Source organism: Eimeria mitis, genomic scaffold, assembly GCF_000499745.2.
Source record: "Eimeria mitis Houghton genomic scaffold, Emh_scaff1209, whole genome shotgun sequence".
NCBI classification, from domain to species: Eukaryota; Apicomplexa; class Conoidasida; order Eucoccidiorida; family Eimeriidae; genus Eimeria; species Eimeria mitis.
Genome location: NW_024012454.1, coordinates 1 through 9978, shown reverse-complemented (window position 1 = coordinate 9978; position 9978 = coordinate 1). Strand labels below are relative to the sequence as shown.

Here is a 9978-nt window from a genome sequence, read left to right as displayed (position 1 = left end):
TGAACGGTTCATCGTTTTTTGTTCGTGCTCTCCCATCGGGGGGAAAACTTTCATAGCATCGCTGCATACTGCGGAGCAGGCCCTTAGTCTGCACGCACCCGATATTTCAAGAACTTCTGAACTACTTTTGATTTTTCCCGGTATTCAAACAAACCTCAATTCGAAAAGGTTGCCCTGTGCAGCGTGCTGCATCGTTTTGAAGTGCGCACTAGTTTTGTCCTTGATTGACTTGCGGTAGTTAAAATCGATTTCGTGTGTCGATAGGAGTATATGCAGTATATGGCGGACATCTAGGGGACCTTCTTGTCTGTGCATCGTTGAGTACACCTGTTGTGCGCACGCCTATGGCAGCAATATGGCAAAGGATCCTTTGGCGTTGTGGTCCCGCATGCTTTCGCCCAGGCCGTATGCATGTAGAAGGACGCGTACCTGCTAGGGTCTAGGCTCTCTGATGGAAGAAATGGATGAAAACAGAATCCCGCAGTTGGTAGCAAAATTGGATTTACCTCACCCGGCTTAATTGAGATCACTCCCACCCGCCGAGAGGCGTCTATGCAGTGTTTGGTAGACAGGTAGCGATGACGCATGCGTGATCATCGTGGGGTTACGCTCTTTCTGCACTGGCCTCTATTTTCGTGGTTGGACGAAGCCTTTTCTGCTACTGCTATAGCGCCTTCTGCCAAGACCATGCCTTCAGCAGTAAGCACTTGCAGCTTCTTGGGAATACTGCCACGTTTCAGGATGTGCGATGGCATGCACGGATGTAAATTTGCATGAGTGCGAAGTTTTCGAGTTTCCGTATCAAGCAAAGTGGGCGACCTTGTGCGTTAGCTGCGCTCTTTTGGATATCCACTAGGGCGGGGTGTTTCGGCGGTGCGACGTGGGGTTGTGAGACGGAGTCAGACACTATGTACGATAACAGTGAATTTCGTGACCCCGTGAGCAAACAGTGCCAATAGCTCGCAGGGGACAGTAGCGTGGTGCTTCGCGTCCAGCGCTTAGTAGCACTGACAGAAATTTCCTTCTTCTGCAATGATAGCGGTTCCACAGAAAAGCGAAATAGCGGAGTGCGGGACACGGCGAAGGCAGGGTCCAACACGAATTGTGCAATTCCGCTAACTTGCACGGACGGCGGAATTCAAGTCCCAGGCGATTCTACTAGTCTGAAGCGATTAGCGAACTTGTTTTGTGGTCGACGAAGGTGCAATTTATGAACCTGTCGCTGATATTAATTATGGTTTGCGATACCACAGCAGGGTGTTTGTAGCTCCTTTACACTACAATTAGAGGCGAAGGTGAGACAGGGCATCTTGGCCCATGTGCATTAGGCGGCGAGCTACTTGACCTGCATGCGCGAGCATCGTGCGCTTCTGCAGTTTATGTGCTTTCATATACGACCGGACTCTGGCGGATACTTCACCTTACGATCCCGCGTTGTTTTGCCCAGGAAGTATGCCCTCAGAAGAAAACTCATCTAGCCTTGGAAGTTGCAGGTACTGGTACGTTTCAGTCTGTCTGATGGTTGGCATGAACTCTTGTCTTGGTTTAGCTGCACTGTTATTTAGTCTGTACTGAGCGAGGATGTTTTGGCGCTCCGGTGGGTGTTTGTGAGACAGAGACTGACATCACAAATAATCTCAGTGAACAAATAAGGCAGTACATGTGGACTGCAATCTATGATATGAGACAGGTGCGTCCACGCGGTGATTTGTGTCAAAAGTTAATACTGGTGACGGCCAGCACGGATATGAATTACTTTTGTTCTACGGTGGCGGGGAATAGGGAAGGGCAAGGAGTGGCCGAGAGCGCGCCCACCATGAGCTCTGCAAGCTCCGCGGTGCATCTGCATTGAAGAATGCGGAACTGTATCTCACCAAAGCTCCTCTTTTTGCGGGATAGCTTTGGCTGTGTTCGAAGTAGTTGCAATTTATGAATGGTCCACTGATATTTTTTTCGAGCTATCCCTCTCCTGCCAGGGTGTCCCCAGCACCTCTCCGTAGTCAAGCGGGGCGAGCGTGATACAGGGTACCTTACGCCATGCTCGTTGTCTTCTACGTCTTGAATATTTTCGATTTTGTTTGATCCTCCCGCAATACAGTGCTCAAAAGGGATTCTCATGCAGACTGTTGCTTTGTCCTGCAGTTGTTATTAAGCCTAGCCGTGGCTCGCTCGGGCTGGTTAGACGCAGCTCCGTCAGCATATCCTGACGTACCCGCAACATTTGGCGGACAGACATCTGACGAGCATATGCGAGCTGCCTGCAGTTATGTTTGTGGGCGTTGACGGCCGCGGTGTGGTGAAGCCTTCTGTCGCGTTACGATTGCTCGCCGTTTCGCCAAGGAAGTGCACGCATGGGAGCGTCTAATATGGTCGGCGCAGTTAAGGATTTTCTTCGTCTCAGCTTGTATGAGAGCAGTCGCGGACGTATATCTGCGTGCGTACGGATTTAGGAGGTTGGTGTGGGAGAAGGGGGAGTTTCTTCCACCTTAGCTGTGAGCTTTGGTATCTGCTCGGGCTGGAAGTCTCGGAACTGCGAAGTGTGTTTACGAAGCAGACAGTCTGGAATTACAGACGCGATCAGTGAATTAGTGAGAAAATATCGATGGCAATATCAATGTTGTGCATCACCTAGCAGGAGGCGGCAGCAACTGCGTGGTTACTTGTTGCAAACGTTTAGTAGCACTGCCACGTTGCCCTTCCCTGTATGATTGTAGATCTTTTGCGGATAACCAAAACAGTGAATAGTGGGGAATACCCGATTGCGCCGCCATACATATGGTATTTAGCATGGAGGTGCTTCGCATTCCCGGCATTGATCAGTTGCGTCGACTGACAGGCGCATCCGCAATATTTGGGAGGAGAGCTAGCGGGCCCGTATACTAGGGCATCGTGGGGTCATGGTGTTTCGTATCTGTACCTCCGCGGTGTGGCAAGGGCTGTCTCCATGACTGTGATCACGCGATGGTTTGCCCAGCAAGTATGATTTCAGAAACGCATTCGCCCCATTAACAGGGCATCTGTTCTGTTGCCTTTTGGATGCGTGCGCATTGGTGGGTGCGAATGCATGGTGTTGCAGCGTGAAAGTGATCGGGAGCTCGTTTTGCGTCTACTGGAGCGGGATATTTCAGTGCCGCCGTATGCATTTGCGAGACGGGGCCTGACAGTACACGTGAACTCTGTGAATGGTTGCTGATGTATGCGTGCAGCGCACTTGGTGGGATCAGGCAACATCTACTGTGCCATGGTTTGTTTCGAACGGTCAATAATATTGAAGGCCACCCGGGTCATGAACGGCGGCAGGTTTTCCGCTAGGAAGGGAAGAGCAAAAGGCGGGCAGTAGGGGAGAGCGCGACCAGCACGAATTGTTCAAATGCACGCGCACCTTGCACCGAAGAGGGCGGAACTAGTACTGCCAGCGTATACTTCTGGTTTGGCGAGAATAACTTTTCTGTCTTTGGTACATGTATGTGGCCGTGTCACTAATGCTCATTCTTGTTAGCCAGACCGCGGCAGGGTATTCGCAGCGCCTTCCATTGCCACTAGAGACTAACGTGATACAGGGTATATTCGTTGATGTGCCTTGTATGAGACCCCAGTCGATTTTGTTTGGTCTTAAAAAAGCCACTGATTCGGCAAAAGCGTCTTATATAATCACCTTGCAATGTGTCAGACTTGGTCCTGCTGCTTTTCCCCTGCTTGAAAGTGATTCAGCCTGCCGATAGGAGTACCAAACTATTTGGCAGAGAGCCAGGAGACCTGCATGAATGAGCACCGTTTGGTTATGCTGTTTAAGTGCGCGTCTGCGGTTGCGGTGTTGCTGAGCCATGTACGGCGTTTGCGACTGCTTACTGGTTTCGCCAGGCTGTATGCACCTAGAAGGAAGCTCACCTTCTCTGCATGCGTATGCCTACATTTTGGGCTTTCTGTCTGAGGCAAAGATGTATGTGCCTGAATGCAACGCAGGCGTATGGCGTCACAATGTGAAAGGAATTCGGGTGCGGGGTTGGTTTAGTCGGGCTCTCCTTTGGTACCTACTTGGGCCAGGCTTTTCCGGGGGAGTATCTGCGTGTGCGAGACAGAGCCTGACATTATAGAGAATCTCAGTAAACTGGGGATTCAGTATGCATCCAGTGCAATACTTGGTAGGAGATATCAGCGGCTACGCGCTGGCATGTGCCAAGCGATTACCAGCATGCTCGTTTAGGTGCGTCAGCAGTTGTTCTGTGGGGACAGGGGCGCAAAGAGCGGGCCGGGGCCGAAGGCACGGCGAAGACCAATAGTGTAAATTCGCGCGGAGCCTGCTCGAAACAGAACTCGAAGAGCAGGCAGATATTTCTAGTTTGGTTAGACTAGCCAAGCTCTCCGGTATGCGAAGGGAGCGCAGTTTATGAATGCATCACTGGTACTTTTTGTGAGGTAGCAATGTCACGGCAGTGCCTTCCTTTCGCTTTTCCATAATTGTTACGGGCGAATGTGATGCAAGATATTATGGTTTTGCAAGTTTTCGAGATTGAGCATTTGCGAGCCCCTTGGGTCTTTGAAAAGACGGGATTTCTCCACGGACTTCCCATGCAGCCATGTGTATCGTGTAACCGTTGGTATTGGGATTAGGCTTTGTTCCACTACCTTGATTGAAGTATGTTCTGCCTTCAGGGAGGAGCATACGGAGTATTCGGCGGAGGCCTAGGGAATCTGCACTCGTGAACTTCCTGGGTTACTCAGTTTGTGTGCCCGCCTTTACAGCGCCTGTATGGTGAAATCTTTTGCAAGCGTACGATGGCGCCCTTTCTTGGCGAGCAAGTATCTGCTTAGGCGCAAGTGCACCTGCTCGGTTCGATTATGGTTAGTGTTACGCTTCAGCTTGTATGGACACACGGATGAATGCATATCTGCGTGTCTGCATCTGGTGGCGCGGGAGGCGGTGCAAATATGCATTTTAGAACCGAATTCTGGCATTACGGATGTCATTACGGATGCCACTTACATAGTGAGGCACTATACGCGCGAAGTAGTAGGATGCAGCAGCGACTACGCTATACTTTATGTCGAAAGTTAGTAGCACTGGCGATCGGCCGAGCTACGTACGATGGCAGTTGTTCTCCGGAGCGGAGGAATTGCGAGGGACACGTCACAGCCTAGGGCGCGGCCAACATGATTGTGGAAAGCCAAGTGGAGCATGCAAAAGGGTAGCTGGAACTCGTACGCAGGCAAGCATTTCTGTCTTGGCGAGACCAGCTAAGCTGTCTTGTGCCTGAGGAATGACCAACATATGAATGAGTCACAGTTTTTTTATCTAGTTAGCAGTCTCCCGACATAGCGTCCGTAGCATTTTCCACTTGTATTCAAGGCGCACTGTGTACAGGGCACCAGGGTTCACATGCGCTATGCAGCCAGCTGCTTCGTCCTACAGTTGGCATTATGCTTGACCTTTGTTTGCTTGCCTTGGTTGATATCAGCCGTACCTTACGGTGGGAGGTGACTGGTTCTGTAGCTGGGCACAAGCACAAACTGTAGAACCTCACAATGCGTAAGCATCGTGCGGTTCTACAGTTTGTCTGCGTTGGTCCTTGGCCGCGGCGTGGCGAAGTCTTTTCTAGCGTTTGCAAGCATTTGCTGGTTGATCAGAGAGTATGCGCATACTTAACGACCAGAGTTTGAGGAGGTACGAGACGTTTAGCAACTAAAACGCAAAGGCTGAAGCATGCGAAGCAAAATCGTCTTCGTTCCACAGATATGTATACGCCTGCACTTAAGGATGACTGTCTGATGGGGGGCGTGGATGCATATATACATAAGAAATTTGCGGAGTTGCAGTGTAGCAAGCGGCGGCGGCCAGTTTTGCTTTACCCGAGCTCTTCGTTGGCACCTTATGGGACGGTTCTTTCTGGCGCTGCGTGCGTTTGCGAGGCATAGTTTGGGACTACGAACAATCGAAGTGAAACAGTCAGTATACGTGCAGCACAAAACGCGGTAGAAGGGAACAGCGACGAAATGGTGGCTTGCGCGAATCGGCCAGTAGTATCCACGACCTGGCCGTTCATGTATGATAGTATTTCGGGAATAACGATGCCCCGGTTGTCTAGGTGCGCAGTGTGACAACCCCCTTCTTTACCGTCACGATCGCTCGCTAATTTTCCCAGGCCGTATGCCCATATGCTCTGGGATGCCATTGGAACTGCTATGTTTAAAGCTGTCTGGCGGCAGGCATGGATATGTGCGGGCGTACGTGTGAAGGTGTATAGAGTGTCAATGTGAAAACAACTGGGAGTGAATTGGGAGCCCGCCTTGCTATGGCCTGACTATCCTTTGGCTTTAACTATTGCGGGATGTTTTGGCGCTGCAGTATACGTCAGCGAGACAGTGTCTGATATCACAAACGATTTAACTGAATCAGTGATAAGCACATGTGCAGCACAATATTCGGTACGATGCAGCAACGATGAGGCGGTGACTCGTGTCAAACGGTTAGTAATATTGGCGGAAAGCTAGAAGCTCATGCTAGAAGCTGATGCTAGGTGCCCTGCGGAGGAGGGGAGTAGCGGAGGGCGAGGCGAGCCGGGGGGCTCGGCCAACACGAATTGTGTCAATGTTTATGAAGCCTGCAAAATAGGGCGCAAATCCCGTCAATCCTTGTTAACTATTGGGTAACACAAGTAGAAGCAAATGCCTGGGTGTAGGATTGTTTGGCTAGGGTCGGAACGTCATATATGCTGTTCTGTAGTGGGAATATGTGCAATTTGCGAATGAATCACGACCTACCTGTTCGAGATCGTCTTCGCAAGGCAAAGTGTCTAAGGCACTCCAGTGCAGTACGCTGAGGCACGCAGAAAGCAGGCATATGATCTGCTCTCACATGCTTCTTCCCGTACGTCTTAACGAGTATAGATTATCGTTGGCCATCCAAAAGGAAACGACTGGGAAAAGATGCTCGCGTATACAGATGCATCGTCGCTTGCGTTTGGCTCGCTTGCCTTGGGTCGAGTGAGTCTGGTCTGCCCATGGGAGTATACGCACTATTTTGCGCATCCCTAGCTGACCCGAATAAGTGACCACCAGCTGCTATGCTACTCTGCGGTGGTTTGTATCAAAGAGTTAGTAGCATTGACAGCCAGCTTGGCCTTGTGGAGGAGCGGAATAACGAAATGCCGGCCGCAATCGACGGCTCAGCCAACGAAAACTTGTAAGGCCCAGGCAGAGCTGGCACAGATGAAGTTGAACTTCATAGCGCAGGAGGATGCTTCTGTTTGGCGATGTGTGTAGCGCTGTGTTGTGTCTACACTTTGTGAATGTGTCATTTATGTATTTTCAAGCTAACCATGTCGTAGAAGGGTGTTCTCAGCACAATTTTATTATCATTGGAAGCGAACATGATACAGTGCGCATCGGTTCATGCGCATTATACCTTCAATTGCTCGACCATTTTTAACCAAGCACCTGTTGGACATGACATTTCGCGAGGCCAGCTGCATCAATGTTCAGTTGGTGTTGGGCTTGCACCTGCTTTGCCTGCCCTTGTTAAAGTCGGCTCAGTCTGCAGATGAAAGTATACGCAGTGTTTGGTGTTTGGCTTAGACCTAGCTGAGCGTGCGGTTATGCAGCGTTTGCGCGCAGTTCAATCAGTCCAGCGATTCAATGCCTACTCTGGCGTGGCGGTCGGGCTCTCTTCTGGCCAGGAAGTATGCACATAGTAAAACGGATATGGGACGCTTTCAGAAGCTAAAGCAGTTCACGGCAAGTGTAAAGCAAGTAAAGCAAATATATTTATCGGTGCGGTTGTGGGTAATGTGACGTTCCAGGTTGTATGGGAATAGGCGTGGATGTATATCTGCTTGTGCGGTTGTGTATGGGGTTGCAGCGTGAGACGAAGTGGGACCGCGATTTGGTTTAGGTATGCTCTTCTTTGGTGTCTACTGTTGTTTGGCGCTTGCTGCACTATGCGTTTTCGTGACATAGTCGGGCACTAAACGCGTTTCAGTGAATGGATCAGACAGTCTAGGTACGGTGCAATATGCTGTGACAGGCAGCTACGACTGCGTGGTGGTTCGTGTCAAACGGTTCATAGCACTGGCGATCAGGCTGACTAGGTATGTTGGTGTCTGCGTCCCGGGAAGACGGGAAGTTCGAAGGGCGGGCAGCGGCCGACGGCGCGGCCAACACGAATTGTTTGAGTTCGCGTGGCGTTTGCACAGAAGAAGGCGAACGTCGTAGCGCAGGGGAGTGCTTCTGGCTTGGCTAGATTGGTTAAGCTGTTCTGTGTTCAGGGTATGTGCAACGTATGAATTTGCCGCTGACATTCTCTCGATTAACCATCCCGCTTCAGCATGTCCCTAGTGCCTTTCCTTTATCACTAGGGGCGAGCGTTATGGAGAGTAACCTCGTTCACGTGCCGTATAGGTCGTCTATTTCTTGGACCCTTTGGATTATCATCGCTTTTCCAACAGGAAGGGAATGAAGAAATGCGCCTCAGTGAAGCTAGGTACTTCGTCCTGAAGTTTGTGGCAAGTTTGCGCTTGGCTCGCCTGCTTGGGCTCCGTCTACCGATAGGAATGTAGTCATCATTTGGCCAAGTGATAGAGATACGCTATGCTTAGAATCATGTATTTATGAAATTTATTTGCGCGGGTCGGTGGCGGCAGTCTTGCGACACCTCTGGGGTTGCGATCGCTGTCTGGTTCGCCAGAAGGTATGCTTACTCATCTGCTCCTGGGGGTCTTGGGCATTCGCATATTTCATGCTGTGTAATGGAATGGATGTATATGCGCAGGTGCGCAAAGCTGGGGAGTTACAGTGTGAGAGGAAGGGACTGCCGGTTTTGCTTTACCTGTGTTTTACTGTACTATCTACTGGGGCCGGATTGTTCAGGGCTCCGATATGTATTTGAGAACCAACTGCTGACATAAATAATATCAGTTAATCGATGACGCAGTATCTGTGCAACGGAAAACGAGCTAGAGGGCAACCGCGGCTTGGCAGTGACTGGTATCAAACCATTAGTAATATTCACGACTCGGCCCTTGGAACGCAGCCTAGGGAGCGGCCAACATAAAATACGCACACTTGGCGCTTGGACGAAAAATCGTGTACTCGCTACCTCATTGTTGAGCTGTTGGGTGACGCGAAACGGAGTCCGTTCTGTAGGGGGATATTTCTGGTCTAGCCAGATGAGGAAAGCTTTTACCTTTGCTCTGAGTAGGTGCATTATATTTTTTCCACTGGCATCCTTTCCAGCTGACAATCGAGCAGCAAGGTTCTCGAAGCACATTCCTACCATCATTGGAGGCGAACACGATACGCAACGCCTTGCATCGTGTGTAGTATAAATAATCAATTGCAAAAAGATTTTCAATCGGTTTTGGTATTTCACCAAACACCACTTTGGCATGACGTTTCACGAAACCAGTTGCTTTTGTCTATAGTTGACATTGCCCTTGCACTTGCATTGCCTGCCCTGGAGAATATCCGCTCTATCTAAGTACAGCAGCATACGGATTATGTGGGGGACACCTAGTGGACCTGCTGCTATAATTGTTTGGTTTTGCAGTTTGTGTGCTCGGGTCTATTGCCGCAGTGTGTCTGAGCTTTCACTAGCGTTTCGAGTCGCTTGCTGATCTGGCCAGAAAGTGTGCAACCAGAAGCAAACTCGTGTTGTCGCCCTGTCTGGGAATAATGCTTACGTATCAGGTGTCCTGTAGCAAGGATGGATTTGTATCTGCTAAGTACAGTTTGATAGAGTTGCGGTGTTAAGACGCGTGAGCTCGTTTTGGTTCAATGGTGGTCTTCTCTGTTGCTTGCGGGGGGGTGTGCTTGCTCGTGACGATATGCACATTTGTGAGAGTGCATCTGACATTTCAGGTGATTTCAACGACCTGGTGACGCACTATGTGTGCCGCGCAAAACGTGGCAGCAGTCAACAGCGAACATACAACTGTCTCTATCAAATGTTCAGTGGTTTTGTTTTCAAGTTCGTTCAGGCGTGAC

General features: G+C 50.2%; 1 protein-coding gene across 1 annotated transcript; it reads left to right on the top strand.

The window, feature by feature from the left end:
• Positions 1-7061: 7061 nt before the first annotated feature.
• EMH_0031930 (uncharacterized protein) lies at positions 7062-8331 on the top strand (the record flags this gene model as incomplete). Its single annotated transcript, XM_038022209.1, has 4 exons — positions 7062-7180; positions 7599-7746; positions 7954-8084; positions 8262-8331. The coding sequence occupies 4 exons, from the start codon at positions 7062-7064 to the stop codon at positions 8329-8331; spliced, it is 468 nt and encodes a 155-aa protein (XP_037878063.1).
• Between the last annotated feature and the right edge of the window lie 1647 nt (positions 8332-9978).